The 19,283-nt window shown below is 35.9% G+C and overlaps 1 protein-coding gene across 1 annotated transcript; it reads left to right on the top strand.

Moving 5' to 3' along the window:
• The first annotated feature begins 1,870 nt into the window (after nucleotides 1–1,870).
• On the top strand, nucleotides 1,871–4,576 carry LOC120074519 (salicylic acid-binding protein 2-like). Its single transcript, XM_039027672.2, has 3 exons — nucleotides 1,871–2,465; nucleotides 3,853–3,990; nucleotides 4,108–4,576. Exons 1-3 carry the CDS (start codon nucleotides 2,088–2,090, stop codon nucleotides 4,387–4,389), a joined length of 798 nt encoding a protein of 265 aa, XP_038883600.1. The 5' UTR covers nucleotides 1,871–2,087; the 3' UTR covers nucleotides 4,390–4,576.
• Nucleotides 4,577–19,283: the final 14,707 nt, after the last annotated feature.

Raw genomic sequence — 19,283 nt, forward strand, 5'->3', positions numbered from 1 at the left:
TTCCTTATCATATGCTTTTTTCTTTTGGCTGGGTCGTATATTTCAAGGCAAAGAGCCACCCCAATTTATTGCCCTCTTTCAACCTTTTGTAGTGCTCAAAGTGGTAGTCTTATAAAGCTTATTTCTTAACTAATCTCTTTTGATTAGAATCACGTTGTAGTTTCTTTTACAAGGTTCTGATGTGGAACTGAGAGGGTCTTTGAGAGACACAAATAACCATCATTTTCTTAATGAATTCTTGTGTAGGGTGGCTTGAGCTCTAGTTACAAGAAACTCATAGCAGATAAAGCTTTGGCTAATGAAACTTACACGAAAAATTATGTTGCCTTTATTAGGATATCACAAACATCCATTCACAACAATAAAGCAGCGCAAGTTGAAGTTGTACGTTGTAGTGATTTTGATAATTTTCTTTCTATGTTAAGTGCGATTCATGCTTTTTAAAATGCCTTTCAATCTTGCCTCTTGAGGTTTGAAATATATGTGTGCATACATATTCAAGCTGACTGGAAATAATGTTATAACATTGTCATTGGGTTATGTTTCATGTTTATGCTGAAAGCCTGTACTAATTTGAGCCATTGCAAGTCTTATGGTAACGTCTCAACTTATGATTATCTAGGTTGCAACCTCACTGAACTCTACTGAGTGTTTTGTCCTACAATCCAGCTCTTCTGTTTTCTCTTGGCATGGAAACCAAAGTATTCGAGCAGCAACAGTTAGCTGACAAAAGTTACAGAGTTTCTAAGGGTAAGGTCTCAAACATTTTATCCATTTATATCTATATATATATATATATATATATTTGAATGGATACAATCTTCCGTTGCATGTGTTACGCTTACGCCCAAACCTTTATTATTTGTGATCCTTTGAACAACAATCGTTAAACAAAGATGCCGATAACCAGACACTGCTGAAGCTAGGGGGTTTGTTCAAGAAGAATTATGATATACTTACCAAGTGGAGAGGGACAGTAAACTCATAATGTTTGTAAAATCATAATCTTTGTATTACTTGTAATTTGTGTTTTCAAGGCTTGAATTATTGTACGCCTTTTAAATTATAATTCTATAGCAGAATTTACATATTAAATGAAATAGATTTACAATCCATACATGAATAAATTGTCATAGTCATAGTATTCGATGATGATGTGTCATGTTATACTTTTTTTACCAAAAAAATGGATTTGGCAAGGGAACTTTAAAAAACGGATAGATTCGGACTTCAATATCGGTTAAGAATTAAAAAAAAAAAAAGGCTTTAATGTCGGTTGCAACCAACAGGCTTTAATCACTAAAGAACAACCGACATTGAAGGTTATGTTATTGAAGCCCTTTAATGTCGGTTTTAAACCGACATTAAAGGCAACCGACATTAAAGAGCTTTAATAACAATATCTTTAATGTCAGTTGCCAACCGACATTAAAGCCCGAATTTCTTCTAGTGATTGATCGAAGTATCACGGAGCTTCACGAATGAGATTTCATGAAGACTGATTCATCGATGATATTTCATCATGAAAGAAAAAAGAAAGAACGACAAAAAGGAAAGTAAAAAATATCACAGAGCTTCATTGATCTGATTTCATGGAAATGATAGATATTTCACTGTGAAAGAAGAAGTAGGTCACGAACGACAATGTTCAAAGGAGGTCACGAATGTGAAAAAGGAAAGTTAATAAAGGGAAAGAGAGGGTAAATTTGGAATTCCAAAAAAAAGGAAAGGTTGACCGGTCAATGTTTACTATAATAACAAATATTAAAAATGTGATATATATAGTCACATTTTTTTTCCATTTGTATTATTCAATACAAATTTCCATTAAAATAAACTAGCATTCTCAACCGAAAGGTAGGTTAGAGGTTTTATCTCACGTCACCCACTTTTGTTGGACTATAAAAAAAATGAAGTAGATAATATGATTGTTATGATGGAGCTAGCCAATGAAGATTTAATGAATAAACAATGGCAACACTTTCAAAATTAAAATAAGCCACGAATTGAAATAAACATTGTTCTTCCCAACACAAATTAAATATATATATATAGTGCACAAAACAGCATCCATCCATCCGGCGGCCATGGCGGAGAATAACGAAAAGAAGCAACATTTCATATTGGTGCATGGGGCCTGTCACGGAGCTTGGTGCTGGTACAAACTCAAACCACTACTTGAGGCTGCCGGCCACCGCGTGACGGTGCTTGACATGGCGGCCTCGGGAATCGACCAGAGGCCTCTGGAAGAAGTTCGGACGCTTTCAGAGTACTCAAAACCACTGTTGGAAACGATGGACGGCGTTATTGGTGGCGGTGAAAAGGTGATATTGGTGGGTCACAGCCTGGGCGGCCTAAGCTTGGCCTTGGCCATGGAGACTCACCCGGATAAGGTTGCGGCCGCCGTGTTCTTGACTGCCTATGTCCCCGACACCGTCAACTCACCGTCCTTTGTTTTTGACATGGTAACCAATCCCATTCTTTTCACTTTCTTCATAATCCAACCTCATCAAAACCAAATCCATTTTCCCTTCCTTTAACCACCTTAAATATCTAATACCAATTTTTTTTTTTAAAAGGAAATTACTTTCTTAGTGGTTGAATTTTTTAGAAATAGGTGCATTGGTCTTTTCAACTTGCTAATTTAATTCTTTAATTTTAAAAAATAAGTTTAAAAGGTCCTATTTTCATTTATTATATTAATAGAGTATTTTTTTAAATTGTCTTAGATAACATGTTTAAATCAAAAATAAAAAAAAATATTAGCTCTCTCCCATCACTTCTCATCCTCTCCCTTCTCTTTCCTCCTATACAGCTGATTTTTCAAAATAATAATGTACAGTGTGTCAATTATGGCTATTTTTAGCATTACGTTAATTGTGTCAAGAAGTTATTGAAAAAAAAAATTAACAGATTTTTATGTTTGATAAAATAGATTTAAATTGAATTTGTTAAAATCACTTTTAAAAATATGTTAGTTTCACGTTGACTTTAAAAGGAGTATTCTTCTAATTTTTAAATTCTCCTAAAATCATAAGATTTATTTTATATATTTATCTATTTCTCATCTAATCAAACCTATTTCTATTTTTCATGAGTTAAATGCATCATTTTTTTTGAAAAAATACACCATATTCATTTTTTAAAAAAATAAAGCTATTTTCCTTGATATTTAAAAATTACTTTATAACAAACAAAATTTATCCTATGAAAAATTATTTAAATTTTTAAATTAAAAATTAAAAAAAAGTGAGATTATAAGTTTATTTTAGTTATTATATCTAAAATAAGATGTTTTTGTATTTATTTACCGAACATTCTAATCTACCTTTTCAAATTTAAGTTGAAATTTACCATACACTATTTAGTTTTCCTAAAAGCACAGATGTCAGTAATTATTTTAAAAGCTACCGTAATTTCAAACGGAGCCTAAGTCATCTAGCAAAATAAATCAAAATTTGTCTCAAAATTTTTAGATTTATGTCAATTTAGTTAAGAACATTAAAAAAAATGTCTAACAAGTCTTTACACATTTTATTTTGCATCTAATTGATTTCTAAACTTTAGAAAATGTTTAATAAATTCTTAATTTTCAAAATTGTGTGTCCAATAATCTTCACTTCCATTTTCATTTTAATAGATAGTCTTTGACCTATTCAACATTTTAAAAAAGTTACAGATCTATTAATCGCAAAACTGAAAGTTTAAAGCCTATTAGATATAAAATTTAATCTTATATCTAAGATCATTTGATTTTTATTCCTAAATATATCAAAAAAGATTTTCTTTTTCTTTTCTTTTCTTTTTTTTCTTTAAATCTATCTTAGAAGTAATTTGTTTTTGTAATGCAAGCACTCGGAGGTAAACCATATAGAAGACTTTCTAGACATGGAGTTTTGTTCCAATGGAAGCACCACCCAGCCTTTCACTTCAATGCTCTACGGCCCCAAATTCTTGTCCTCCTATCTCTATCACTTATCCCCAATTCAGGTCTTTTTGTTTCTTAAATTAATTATGATCCCTACACACACACACACACATGTTTCACTTTTTTTTTCCAAGCTATATGGTATTATTTAAAAAGGGTTGTTTAATTTTTATCCAAAGGATTTGGAGCTTGCAAAGACATTGGCGAGACCAAGTCCGGTGTTGCATGAGAGTCTATCCAAAGCAAAGAATTTTTCAGAAGAGAAATTTGGAAAAGTGACCAAAGTGTATGTGATTTGCAAGGAAGACAAGATACTTGAAAAGCAATTCCAAGAATGGATGATCCAAAATAGTGGAATTCAAAATGTGATGGAGATTGAAGGAGCTGACCATATGCCCATGTTCTCTAAGCCACAACAACTTTGCCAATGCCTCCTTCATACAGCCAAAAAATATGTTTAAACTGTTCACACCCATCTTTTTTTACTCGCTGCCTATGACTAATGCCTTAATTATTCTATCATAATTTGCTTATCTTTGACTCAAAATCCATGACAGGGATCATATTCGTAATTATGTATGAACCTCTTTCATTAGCTCTTTGTAAAACCGATTAATTACGTCATTTTAGATTTATCTTTCCTAAAAATCTATCAATTTTCTAATATTTTAATGTGAAGGTAAAAAATGATTGATGCTTTACAAATGTATTTTGGAATATAAATATTCAACTTGGCATGATTGCCATAAGCACCAACTCGATATTGCATTAAATACATTTTTTTTTTTTTTGTTTGAATGGGGACTTAAATTAAAATGTTTTCTTGTTTGTATTAGAACTTAAAGTGTGACAAATCCACAATTATTATTGTACGTGAGAGGTCCATCAGTCTCTCACCAAAACATTTTGTTTATTTATTTATTTTCTCAGTTCAAATGCTCTTTTCTTGAAAGTTGAGGACAACTCATAATCATAAAGAAAAAACCACATTCATATCATTGAAATGTGGCGTATTTTACGGAAGATGGATAATTGAACATTAAAAAAAACGTAATTATTGATTTCAATCCACTATTGGATGATAAATTCAAATCCAATATTAGAAATTATAAACTTTGGGGTCAAAATTATTTTTTTTATGAAAAAATAAAATAGACAAAAATTAGTGGCCTAACCATTTCTATTGAATAATTAGGATCAAATTAGCTAATTTAAACTTAACATAATAGTTCAGGTATTAAGATCAATCTAAAATGACACCTTTTTTTAGTTGGACAAGATTTTTTCACCATTTCAAAAATATGATGGCTTGTGAATTCTATGGACTCAATGATCAAGGAAAACAAATTGAACATAGTTTCTATTCGGTCTCTAGATTTTAAAATATTACAGATTTAATCTCTAAATTTTGAGTATGGTTTCATTGTAACCCATGAATTTCAAAATATAACGATTTTATCTTGTAGATTTGAATTTTGTTTCAATATAGTCTCTAAATTTCAAGATTTACATTTATAAACTCAATTTTTCTTTAAATACTCACTTTAAGTTATTGGCATTGATATTTAATAATTAATTTAAAATAATTATGAAGTAAATTTTTAATTTTAATTTTAATAGTGATGAAAAATAGTTTAACTTAATTGAGTATACTTATTTTAAATTAATGGACGAATTGCAAAAATCACCCCTAAAGTATGATGGTGGTAACAATTACACCTCAAAACTTTCAGTTATTAAAATCAAACTCTCCAATTTTTAGAAGTTTAAAAATTAAACTCTCAAACTGTTACGTAATCGACAATTAAAGAATGCAAATAAAATAAAATAAAAGGCGCAAATATACGTGGTTCACTAACGATGTGTTAGCTACATCCACGGCCAGGGGGAGAACAGTATTATTAGAGAGAATGTTTTCTGAATACACCAAAAATGACACCTCTAAGTGTTATATATAGCGTACTACTTTAAACCCTAGGGTCATAATCGTAAATAACTACAAATAAATAAATATGTCAACTACGAATTCTGAATAGGTTGTTCAAAGTGCCAACAAACAAATTCAAGGCCATCTTCACTTGAATTCTCTCCCAGATAACAGATGTACCAGATGCAACATAAATCAACTTTGCCAAACGTACCCAGACTTCTCCCTCATGCCTCAAAGTGTCCCACAAATGGGACTATTAACAATTCAAAACATTTAGCAAGTCCAAATAATGTTGGAACTTGCCTTGTGGAACCGGTTTGGTGAACATATCAGTAAGGTTATCAGCAGTACCAGTTTTCATCACTTCTAACTCTCTGCTCACCTCTTAAGAAGTGATATCTTACATCAATGTACTTAATTCTCTAATGATGAATTTGATCCTTAGCTAGGCTATTGCACTCAAACTATCACAATATACAATAGCTTGGCCATGATGCAAACCAAGATCACCAACTAACCCCCTCAACCATATTCCCTCTTTAGCAGCTTCTATTAATGCCATGTACTCTACTTCAGTAGTAAACAAAGTAATTGTAGGCTGTAAGGTTGCCTTCCAACTAACAATAGAACCACCCAGAGTGAACACATAGTCAGTCATAGACTTCCTACTGTCAACATCTTCAGCATAGCCAGAAATAGAATAACCGGTCACCAAACACTTTATGTCATTCCTATAAACGAGACTGACATCAGACGTGTTAGGATAAACATTCATAAAGTGGAAGAAAACAGAATTATTAAGCATTCTAATTGCATTTAATTTGAGTCAAAAGCATGTTTAAAACACATTTTAACAGAAATAGGGTTTCAATATGTATGCCTTTGTTGATTTCTTCTTGATCCTTGCTAACCTCCATGAATTTGACCTTCAAATTCTAGACTACCAAGAGTATCTTCTCTACTATCCTCAGCCTTGGATTGAGTGGTGCAAACTCAAAAATTAGAAGGAAATGGATAAGGGGTTGGAAAGGGTTTGAGAAAGTTTTAAAAAATCTTAGAATTTTCAATAAATTAGCATGCATCCTCACTCCAATTTCTGAAATTGAAGTATTTAATAAGTTCAAGCATGCAAGCACTTAGTCTTTCAGCTAATTGACACTTTAATTAGCACTAAGTCAGTGGGAAATGTGTTGATTTGTGGAAAAATCCACTAGAAATCCTAAAATTGGGATAAACCCACTAACATTTTCATTTTCCAATTTAAATTAATTTAGTTTAAAAATAATTTAAATCTTAATTCAATTTCTATACGTTGAATTTTAAAATGAAACTTTGATTTAATTTTAATTAATTAGTTAAACAAATTTAATTAATTAATTAATTAATAGTTTAATATCAAATATTAAATTAATAAAACACCTAATTTAAACATCAATCTCTATTCATGTAATCAATATTTAAATATTTTAAACTCTCCAATTTACGTTTAATTTTGATAAATTTAAACGTTCATTATATCGAATATAACTATCCAAACCTTAATTTCAAATTGAACACTTCAAATTCGCTCAATATTCTAATCCAAGGAGTAATGTTTTACGAGCTAGATCATGAGCTCCAACGATTTGATATTAATTGGCTAACCTCTTTAAACCGAATTAATCAATATTCCTTAACATCGAGACACACCCTATAGTTCGATGGTTACACTCTCCTCACTGTAGATATATTTCTGTCCACTTGTTTTAACCATGATCAATAAGTCGATTCTTCACAGGTCAAACTAATAATGTTGCTCCTTGTTTTAACCACTAGGTCAAAATTACCCTTTTACCCCTGTAAATACATGTTGCTCCTTATGCTCCCACTGATCCTCTATTGAACAATTGGTTTATAGTCCAACTAATAAACCATGTCTCTCTCAGCCATGAGAGGGTGGGACCCTTTTGTTCAAGACCAAGAATCGTGGCTTAAGGGATATATGCTAACCCTAAGATGGGTAGAAGAGAATTCCATCTTGCAAGACTATGTCCCCAACTATCTATCCGGTCTTATCCCTAAAATGGGAGGCTTGTTGAGTAGTGCTGTTGAACTACTCTAATCTATGCAGATCAAAGAATAATTCCGAATAAACAGGAGTTCATAGTTAGCTTAAGATTAAGATCGAGTTACCTTAGGTCATCGAATTGAAATAGTCATTTTTAACAGTAAACGGTCATTATAAAGAAAAGTGACTATTTTATGGTATGGTCTTATGCAAAATTCTTTTGCATAGGATGCCTCCACTCACATGTCTCCACATGAACGATTTAAGGATCACATCGTCTGTAACATTATACAAGGTAGGCCACATCCATAGTGTCCCCAGGACAAGGTACTCAATCTCATCCATATACTTATAGACCTTTTTGACTATATATTATAACTTGATCCTCTTTTATGTCTCTACATAAAGTTACAGTATTCATACTATAGCTATGGATTCATTTATTGGATTTTATAACATAATGCAATTCAATTTCAATAACACTTTTATTGAATAAATTTTTCAATAATACTTTTATTGATAAATAAAATATGTTTCCATGATTACAAACTGCGAGTTTTAGTACAATCCCAACAAGACGTACCTTTAAGGTAACGAAAAATTCTTTAACAGCTTGTTAATGCTCCTTCCCAGGTTGATCCATGAACTTGTTGACAACACTAACAACATAGACAAGATCAGGCCTAGTACAGACCATAGTATACATCAAACTTCCCATTGCACTAGCATAAGGAACTCGAGAGATGTACTCCTTCTCAGCTTCAGACTGTGGTGAAAGCACAGATGACAAATGAGCATTTGCAGCATTGGGAGTACCTATAGGCTTAGCTGATGACATACCAAACTTGGACAATATTTTCTGAATATAACCTTTCTGTGACAAGAAGAGCTTATTCTTATCTTTGTCCCTATAAATCTCCATACCCAAAATTTTCTGAGCAACACCCAGATCCATCATATCAAACTCGGCACTGAGAAAATTTTTCAATTTCAAAATGTCAAACTTGGACTTTGCAGCTATGAGCATATCATCTACATATAAAAGTAGATAAATCGTTGAACCATCATCGACTTTGTTATGATATACACAACAACCATATAGACTCTTATTATAGCCAAGTCCAACCATATAGTAGTTAAATTGTTTGTACCACTGCCTTAGAGACTGCTTTAACTCATATAAAGATTTCTTCAAATTGTAAACATAATCTTCTTTATCTGGACACTGGAACCCATCTGGCTGGGTCATATAAATCTCTTCCTCCAACTCTCCATGTAAGAAAGTTGTCTTCACATCTAGTTGCTCAAGTTCCAAATTCTGATGTGCTACTATAGCTAGTAACACCCTGATAAAAGTATGTCTGACTACTGGTGAGAATATCTCATTATAATCAACTTTTTCCCTCTGTGTGAATGATAACTTATAGAAATACAAGTTATTTATACTGTTTTATGTAGATATTGTGGATAAAAGAAAGAAAAGTTGCATCGATAGTATGGAAATTGGCTAAGAAATGCGAGAATTATGAATTGTCGACAATACACCTACTGACACCATTGTGATGGTAGAATAGAATATTTCAAGTCTGTTTTGCAAGAAATCAAGTCACCGCATGCGTTCATGGCTCAAAGATAAAATGAACAATACATCTACGTCGCATTGCGCCCGTTAATCAATAATGGAGAGATGATCAACGCAATGACGGCACATGCGATAATCGATCAAGAGCTTTGCGATCAATGCAATTTCAACTGCATGCGATAATAAAAAAACAACACCGCATGCGGGGAAATGATCGAAGATGTAAAGAGCAACGAAATTGCGGAGGATTTAGACGCGTGTACAGCTGTCAGTTGTGCATTACTGACGGGATTAATTGCATAACAAAAGGAATATTCACTCCACCATTTCAGGAACTGCCTTAACAATAAAGTGGGGACCACAATGCAAAGAGTCAAAGCTTCGCCTATAAATAGCCTCTGCAATTCCATTGAAAAATATACTCGATACAGGAGAATTGATACATGATCTGAGAGAGAGACTGATTGAGCGACTAATCAGAGTAGATCCGAGAAGAATCAAGAGACAAGGCAGAGAGGTGAGTCTCCGAGAAAAGAATCCTTTCGATCCTCGCCATTGAAGCTCTGTACGAAGGTCACTTCTACCAGAAGAGCAAGCCTGAGAGGGAAACTCTTCTCTTCATCCATTCCACATGCCGGCAAGTAAAACCTCCGTCCAAATCTGTGTCAAGACGTTGACACTCTTCTGTATTTGTTTCTATCTCGTTTTCATCATTTGTACTCATCTTCTTTACTCTATCATTCACACCATGGATCAGACGCTTAATCTTAGTATTAATTGTTATGAACATTTCCATTATCATCTCTCTGTCTATTTCTGTTCATCCATGATTCATTTGTCCATGATGTTTTCTTAATTCCCTAGGTAATTAATAAGAATTAAGCAAGTAAATTAAATGTGTTAAGGAAATAATTATGTTTAGTTAAAGCATGCTAGACGGCGTTTTCACCTGTGAGAGCAGAAGTGAAGATGCCATGCCGCCTATCGAGAGAGGGTTGGAAGAATGCGTTAACTAAAGCGAAAAGTACTTCAAGAGATAGAAGTAACCTTGCGTTCATCACATTTATCCCTGTTTCACTATAGAGATATGAGAATGTGGCCGATCACCGAGAGGTGTACGCCAAGGAAAAGCGGAACCTTAGTTACATCTTTAACACAGTTAACAAACTTGCGATGTTTTTACTAATTATTCTTTCTATTTTTGATTCATACATAAAGACTTTCCATCGCATACCACGATCCTTTGTATAATTTCACAGTCAGTCTCGAACTCAGTATCATGTATCATGTATCTTGTATCTTGTACCATGTTAGTTTAGGACTTTACTTTTATCGCACTTTTAATTTCAATGCAATTTTATTTTATCAACGTAATTTATGTTTATCACAATTTAAATTCATGTACAAACCAAATCTTTTATTAATTGTAAAACCGGTCGCATGTATCACAAAAGTAACACATTAATGAAAAAATCCCTATGTTCGACCTTGGATTATTCTGAGAAACTTGCGTTGGAATTATACTTAGTTTCAATGTAAGGAAACTTGTGACAACACATTACTCCATAGTATACTACAATCATATAGTTAACAACGCATATATCTAGAAGTAGTATCGCATAAAATGTGCATGAGTAATAACATAGCATAAGATCAATTTTAGAGTTACAACTTTATGGCAACATGAGCTTGTAGCACATTATCATGCATGCACAGTACACACTCATTTCCAAGTCATCAAGTTTATGGCGCCATTGTCGGGGACATGGACTTGTTCATTCATTCACATATTTGTCCACATGCTGTAAGATAAGATATAAAATCAAGTCATCAAGTTTATGGCACCATTGTCGGGGATATGGACTTGTTCATTCATTCACATTCATATTTGTCCACATGCTGTAAGATAAGATATAAAATCAAGTCATCAAGTTTATGGTGTCGTTGCCGGGGATTGGTAACGGTTAGTGTTGAGTACTTTTGTGATATTTTGCAGGACAGATCTCTTTGTACTGGTTGTTTAATGTGAAGAGCAGTCTGACGATTTATAAGTACTGAAGTGATCCAGAAATTCTAAGCTGACCCAGAGATCAGGTGTATTTTTCATATAAGAGCACATCAGGACCAAATTAGGTAGAGAAGAAACATGGCAGATAATAACGAGGCACCCGAAGTGAATCAAGGGGAAAATTGGCTAGCGCAAGACCCTATATTTCTTGCGGCTGACTGTAACATCCCTATGAGGAACTATGCGGTGCTGAATTTTTATAACTTCTCGCCCGAAATTTCAAGACCCACGGTTGAGGAGAATGCAAGCTTTGAGGTGAGGCCGATTATGCTGCAAATGATCCAAAACGCGGGGCAATTCAGAGGTTTACAAGGAGAAGACCCACATGCTCATTTGAAGAGCTTTGTAGACATGTGCAGTGCATTCTCCATACCTAGTGTGACTTTAGAAGGACTTAGATTGTATCTCTTCCCATATACACTGCGGGATGAGGCAAAGAGGTGGGCTCAGTCGTTGGAGCCAGATGAAATTAACGCATGGGAACAGTTGGTTGAAAGATTCATGAATAGATTCTTCCCTCCAGCTGTCAACGTAAGGAGACGGAGGGATGTGTTGAATTTTGAACAAAAGGGTTATGAAACTTTGAGCACCGCCTGGGTGCGATTCAGACAATTAGTGAAGAGTTGTCCGCATATCGAGATTCCCGATTGCATTCTGATGGAGAATTTTTACAATGGCTTGGATCAACCAATGCAAGCAGTTGTTGATGCCTCCGCAGTATGAGGATTACTGGACAAATCGTATACGGAAGCAAAGAGCATCTTAGATCGCATTTCGCGAAATTCAGATGAATGGTTAGATACCGAGTTTGAGGAAATAGGTTTTGAGCAAGAGAGAGCAGAAGGTGCCGTTGTATCAACTGATACAATGAACACCCTGGTAGACCAGATGACCAGATGACCTCGCTCCTTCAGACTATGGCTATTCGGCAAGGACAACTCTCTCAAGGATTAGCGCAAGTCAATGCGTTGACACATGTGGTTGCAATGAATTGCGTCCAATATGGAGAAGACATTCAGCTGAAGTCTGCCCGTGGAATCAGCAATTCGTATACTCTGTCTATAATGAACCGTTCGGCAACATTTACAACCCTGGTTGGCGGAATCACACAAATTTCGTTTGGGATGGGGATCATAACCAGGAGAGCCAAAGTAATCATCAGAACAGTTATCAGGGGAATCGAGGCAACCCTCCGGTCTTCATTAATCAGGATCACAGCTCAGGTAATTTCAAAGTATCCAACCCCATGACCAACTGTTCTTTTCTGACACCTCTTGCAGTACCTCGTCTCTGGAAACGTTGTTGAAACATTATATCGAAAAGAGCGAGGCAATTAGGCAATCACAAGCTTCCTCCCTTAGAGAGCTGGAGAAGCACGTTGAACAACTTGCGGTTGAACTTAAGAATAAAACGCCTGGTACGTTACCCAGAAGTTTGGGAGCATCGGGGTCACGTGGTAAAGAGCAATGTCAAGCAGTGATATTAAGAAGTGGCAAGACAACAACCCCTATGCCACCTGTACCAAATTCAATAACAAGACCAGTAGACTTAAACCACCAACGATGACCAATCAACTATTAATAACATAATTACCAGTTCAAAAGTAAGTACATCTATAAGGGATGAATCTCAACAAGACTTAAATTCAAACTCAATGCAACCTCCAGTTACTAAAACACAGCAAGCACAGAACCTCAATGAACAACCAAGTGCACAGGAAATACGACGGGATCCTCCACCTTTCCGTCCAGGCTGAAGAAGAAAGATGATAGTAAGCAATTTCAGAGGTTCCTGGATGTTCTCCAATAACTACACATCAATATTCCCTTAATAGAAGCTTTGGAGCAAATTCTAAGCTATGTGAAATTCCTTAAGAATATACTTGTTAAAAAAATGAAGATTGGGGAAAATGAAACAATTGCATTAACATATGAGTGCAATGCACTATTTCAAAATAACATCCCCACCAAAATGAAAGATCCTAGGAGTTTCACATTGCCCTGCTTAATAGGGGGAAAGAAGGTCGGAAATGCGCTGTGTGATTTGGGGGCGAGTATAACCTAATGCCCTTGTCGATCTTCAAGAAGCTAAATATCGACAACGCAAGACCAACCACAATTACATTGCAGTTAGCTGATAGATCAATAACGCATCCTGAGGGCAAAATAGAGGATGTACTCGTGCAAGTAGATAAGTTTATCTTCCCTGCTGACTTTATCATATTAGATTATGAAGTTGGCAGAGAGATGCCTATCATCTTGGGTCACCAATTTGTTGCAACAGGGTGGGCACTGATATGTACAGAAAGAAGAGCTTACCATCAGGTTTGACGATCAGCAAGTGAAGTTCAACGTTCTCAATGTGTTGAAATACCCGAATGATATGGAGAATTGTCAATATGTTGAGGAATTGCAGGAAGAACCTTGGCACGAGCCCATAGAAGAGTTGGAGGAAGAAGATTTTGGAATCAGCGCAATGTGAGAGGAGGATTGCGCCGCAATTCAAATTGATTCAGATTTTGAAACGATCAAGTTATCTGAATGAACAACGCAACACACTAAGCCATCCTTAGAAGAACCACCCGTGTTAGAGTTAAAGTCGTTTCCTGTGCACTTAAAATATGCTTGCTTAGGAGGCAACAACACGCTACCAGTTGTTATATCTGCCTCGTTGAGTAAAGAGAAAGAGGATGCACTTATCCAGATCCTGAAAAATAACACAAAAGCCTTGGGATGGACCTTGGCAGATATTCGGGGGATCAGTCCTTGGTATTGCATGCACAAGATTCTTCTTAAGGAAGGAAAAACGGGATCTATAGAGAGACAACATCGTTTGAACCCTGTCATGAGGGAGGTTGTGAAGAAAGAAATAGTGAAATGGCTGGATGCAGGCGTCATTTACCCTATATTAGATAGCAGCTGGGTGAGCCCAGTGCAGTGCGTTCCGAAGAAAGGGGGAATGACAGTCGTCACCGACGACAAGAATGAATTAATTCCCACAAGGACAACTACGAGGTGGAGAATCTGTATGGATTACCTCAAATTAAATCTGGCCACTAAAAAGGACCACTTCCCACTCCCGTTTATTGATCAGATGTTAGACCGCCTTGTTGGGAATGAATTCTTCTATTTTCTTGATGGCTACTCAGGGTACAACCAAATTGCGATTGCGCTGGAGGATCAAGATAAGACAACCTTCACGTGCCCATTTGGCACGTTTGCATTTTGTCGCATGCCGTTTGGACTCTGTAATGCACCAGGTACTTTCCAACGATGTATGATGGCAATATTCTCAGATTTCTTGGAGGAGTCAATTGAGGTATTTATGGATGATTTTTCAGTTTTTGGCAATACTTATGACTCCTATTTATCTAATCTCGAGAAATTCTTGAAGAGATGTATGGAAACTAATCTTGTTTTGAATTGGGAGAAATGCTACTTTATGGTTGAAGAAGGAATTGTGCTAGGTCACAAAATATCGAAGGCATGATTGGAAGTTGATCAAGTGAAAATCGATACAATTTCCAAGCAACCACCACCAGTAAATGTAAAAACACTTAGGAGTTTTCTGGGACATATGGGGTTTTATCGAAGATTTATCCGCAACTTTTCTCAGATCGCAAGGCCCCTAAGTACACTCCTTGAGGCTGACCGTGAATATGATTTTGATGGTGCATGCACTAAGGCATTCAACACACTGAAGAATGCGCTCATCACCGTACCCATTCTGATTGTCCTGGATTGGATGCAACAGTTTGCGTTGATGTGTGACGCAAGTGGATATGTAGTGGGCGCAGTCTTGAGTCAGTGCAAGGACAAGGTATTGCATCCTATCTATTATGCTAGCAAAATGTTGAATGATGCGCAGGAGAATTATACAACCACGGAAAAAGAAATGCTTGTAGTGGTATTCGCGTTGGAGAAATTTCGATAGTACTTAATCGAAACAAACGTTGTGGTGTATACTAATCATTCTGCAACCAAATATCTTATGACAAAGAAAGATGCGAAACCGAGACTGATACGGTGGGTGTTACTCCTGCAAGAATTTGACCTAGAAATTAAGGATTGGAAAGACACCGAGAACCAAGTCGCTGATCATCTGTCAAGATTAGAAAATTGCAAGGTTCAGGAGAATGAAAAAGATATTGAAGAAAGATTCCCTGATGAGTTGCTGATGTCGGTATGCGTTAATGTTCCCTAGTATGCGGACATTGTAAACTTCATCGTTTGCGGCCAGATACAAGAAGACTATACATACCAACAGAAGAAGAAGCTGAGATATGATGTCAATTTTTACTCCTGGGATGACCCCTTTCTGTATCGACTTGGACCTGATCATATTTTACATCGATGCATTCCTGAGCATGAAGTCAAGCACATTTTGGAGCTTTGTCATGAGTCCCCTTATGGAGGAAATTTTGGGGGGCAGCGGACTGCCGCAAAAGTCTTACACAGTGGCTATTTTTAGCCAACACTATTCAAGGACGCCCATGCTCATGCAGTGCAGTGCGATAGATGCCAAAGAACGGGGAACATGTCTAGAAGAAATTAAATGCCTTTAACATCAATCTTGGAGATTGAATTATATTATGTATGGGGAATCGACTTTATGAGCCCGTTTCCACCGTCAGAAGGTCATCAATACATCATGGTTGCGGTTGACTATGTATCGAAGTGGGTTGAAGCCGTCGCATGTGCTAAGAACAATGCAGCCACGGTGGTGAAATTTTTTAAGAAGAATATCTTTGCTCGATATGGGACGCCCCGGGCCTTAATCAACGATGAAGGCTCACATTTCATCAATCACATAATCACCAACCTGTTGACTAAATTTAACGTCAGCCATAGAGTTGCAACCGCTTATCACCCACAAACTAATGGGCAGGTAGAGATTTCTAACAGAGAGATCAAAACTATCTTGGAGAAGGTAGTCAGTACCTCCAGGAAGGATTGGTCACCCAAGCTCGATGAAGCGCTGTGGGCATATAGGATTGCCTTTAAAACTCCAATCGGCATGTCCCCATATGCTTTGGTCTTCGGAAAAGCTTGTCATCTACCTCTCGAATTGGAACATAAGGCAATGTGGGCATGCAAGAAGCTGAACTTTGATCTAGCAAGTATGGGGAGAGTCCGGAAGTTGCAATTGAACCAGCTGGTCGAGTGGCAAATGAACGCTAACGAAAATGCCAAGCTCTATAAGGAGAAAAACCAAGAAATGGAATGATGACCGCATAAACAACCGGACATTCGTCGAAGATCAATAGGTATTACTGTTTAACGCGCGTTTGCGATTGTTTCCAGGGAAGTTGAAGTCCCGTTGGTCTGGACCATTCCGTATCAAGACCATCTTTCCCCATGGCACAGTGGAACTAACAACTGAAGACGGGAGCAACACATTTAAAGTCAATGGTCAACAAATTAAGCCCTATCTTAAGGGTGATGTGGATCGACGCATGGAGACCATCGACTTAGGCAAGCAGGATTAACCGCTTGCGGGGGATGCTATTGCGGTAACTATGAAAAACTTCTTTCAATTAGCATCCCTATATCTATGTTTATTTGCTTTCTTTATAGCTTTCATTTACTGCTTTCTAAATTGCGTTATTCACTGCTTATTAGAATTAGCCTTTAATGCTTTATGTATTTCCATGTCATATTTAATTTCTTTAATTTGTATGCATTAGCAGCGCTGCTCTTAAAATTTTTGTGAATGATTGAATAAAACAATGAACACCATAAAGTCTTCCAGACTTGCGTTGTTGATGAATTAAAAAGGAAAAATAAAATTGGTATGCAACACGATGATGGGTGCATTTTGTGATAACAAGATACACTTTGCGTCCATTCTACCCAAATGTATTGCATTGAGGGGTGTGTTACGCTCGTATGTATTGTTAGCCCATCCTTAGCGAAAACGCACTATGTTGAGGTAGTGTTGCGTTGGTAGAAGTATTGTACGCCTGTCCTCCAGAAATGCGTTGAGTTGAGGGGTATGTTGCGATGATACATGCATTGTTGTCCGTCCTCTGCAAATATGCATTTGTGTTAATGGAAGCGTGGCGTTAACTTTTAATCATACACCCGTCTGAATCAAATAACAAAAGACAACTTCATTCATTGTTTTATATGTATAGAAGCTAATTCTTTGATTCTTTGTACATGCAAAAATTTTGTATTGCGTTATTTGTATTTCTTTGTATACTTAGTTAATTTTTAATACAAATGAGTAACAATTCTTTCCATATGCTTTAGCCTCTTCTTTATCATCCTTTGTCATTATTTGCGATATTCTTGATATTTTATTTTGCGTTATTCATTGTGCTGCCATGATGAGTTATATGCATACACTTAGTAACATTTTCCACACTTTGTATTTTCTAACTAACACTTAGTTAATTTGTAGTTATAGCACTATTTTACCTTTTATCCTTCAAAATTCTGCTCAAATCTTCTTTTCAAAATTTTTTCTAAGTGTTTGTCTATTCTATCCAAACAATGCAATGATGACCTTGCGTATCTCTAAATTTGAGGGTGGGGAAGGTCTGAACAGATGAGATCAAGTGATGCGGTCATTAAGAAAATGCGTTCATTTCCATTATCAAAAAAAAAAAAAAAATTGTTTTCGTACAAACTTCAATGTCAATGCAAGGGAAATCCCAAAACAATCCCAACCTAATAAGAGTTAAGTTGTGAAAGGAACCTGCTCGTAGTTGGATGTTCGCATGACACCAGTAAGAGCAAGCCAAAACGAAGATGAGTTTCCAAGAATGACGCGATATGAAAAAAAGAAAAAAAATGAAAAGAAGAAAAATAAAAGAATATAAAAGACAACTCCTCTGATCAGCAAAAGTTATACTTAGCTGAAATTCACGAGTTAACGTTGAGAATTGCACACAACTGTAGTTGGATGTTCGCATGACACCTGTGGGACGTGGGAACAATCCAAAATGAAGAGTGTAACCATGATCAACAGTCTCTAATAAATGACGCAAATTTGACCACCGCATCCAGACATATCGAGTTGTTTTTGCAAGAAGAGGTAAACATTCTTTTTAAAACTAGAAAAGCATTTTTGAGTAGAAATTTGTTGTATAGAAGAATAAAGTAGGGCTTTGTTATGAATTATCAAGGATAGAAGGAAATTGTGTTGTTAAGTAATGTTGCCTAGGTAGAGCATTCATAGCAACCAATCGACGCAAAATTTAGGATAGGAATTTAGCAGATGCTTGAGGACAAGCATATATCTAAATTTGGGGGTGTGATAACTTGTAGAAATACAAGTTATTTATACTGTTTTATTTAGATATTACAGCTAAAAGAAAGAAAAGTTACATCGATAGTATGAAAATTGGCTAAGAAATGCAAGAATTATGAATTGTCGACAATACACCCACTGGCACCATTGCGATGGTAGAATAGAACGTTTCAAGTCTGTTTTGCAGGAAATAGAGTTACCGCATGCGTTCATGGCTCAAAGATAAAATGAACAACGCATCTACGTCGCATTGCGCCCGTCAATCAATAATGGAGAGACGATCAACGCAATGACGGCGCATGCGATAATTGATCAAGAGCTTTGCAATCAATGTGATTTCAACTGCATGCGGTAATAAAAAAAAACCGTATGCGGACAAACGATCGAAGATGTAAAGAGCAACGCAATTGCGGAGGATTCATACAACTGTCAGTTGTGCATTACTGACGGGATTGATTGTGTAACAGAAGG

The sequence above is a fragment of the Benincasa hispida genome, chromosome 3 (genome assembly GCF_027475165.1).
Source record: "Benincasa hispida cultivar pf3 chromosome 3, pf3_genome.v1.1, whole genome shotgun sequence".
NCBI lineage: Eukaryota > Viridiplantae > Streptophyta > Magnoliopsida > Cucurbitales > Cucurbitaceae > Benincasa > Benincasa hispida.

What these genes read in the sequence shown, in the direction of transcription:
- LOC120074519 (XM_039027672.2), top strand. Translation starts at nt 2,088, where the DNA reads ATGGCGGAGAATAACGAAAAGAAGCAACATTTCATATTGGTGCATGGG. An exon ending in CGTCCTTTGTTTTTGACATG is followed by an intron (nt 2,466 to 3,852) that starts GTAACCAATCCC and finishes TTGTAATGCAAG; the next exon opens with CACTCGGAGGTAAACCATAT. An exon ending in ATCACTTATCCCCAATTCAG is followed by an intron (nt 3,991 to 4,107) that starts GTCTTTTTGTTT and finishes TTTTATCCAAAG; the next exon opens with GATTTGGAGCTTGCAAAGAC.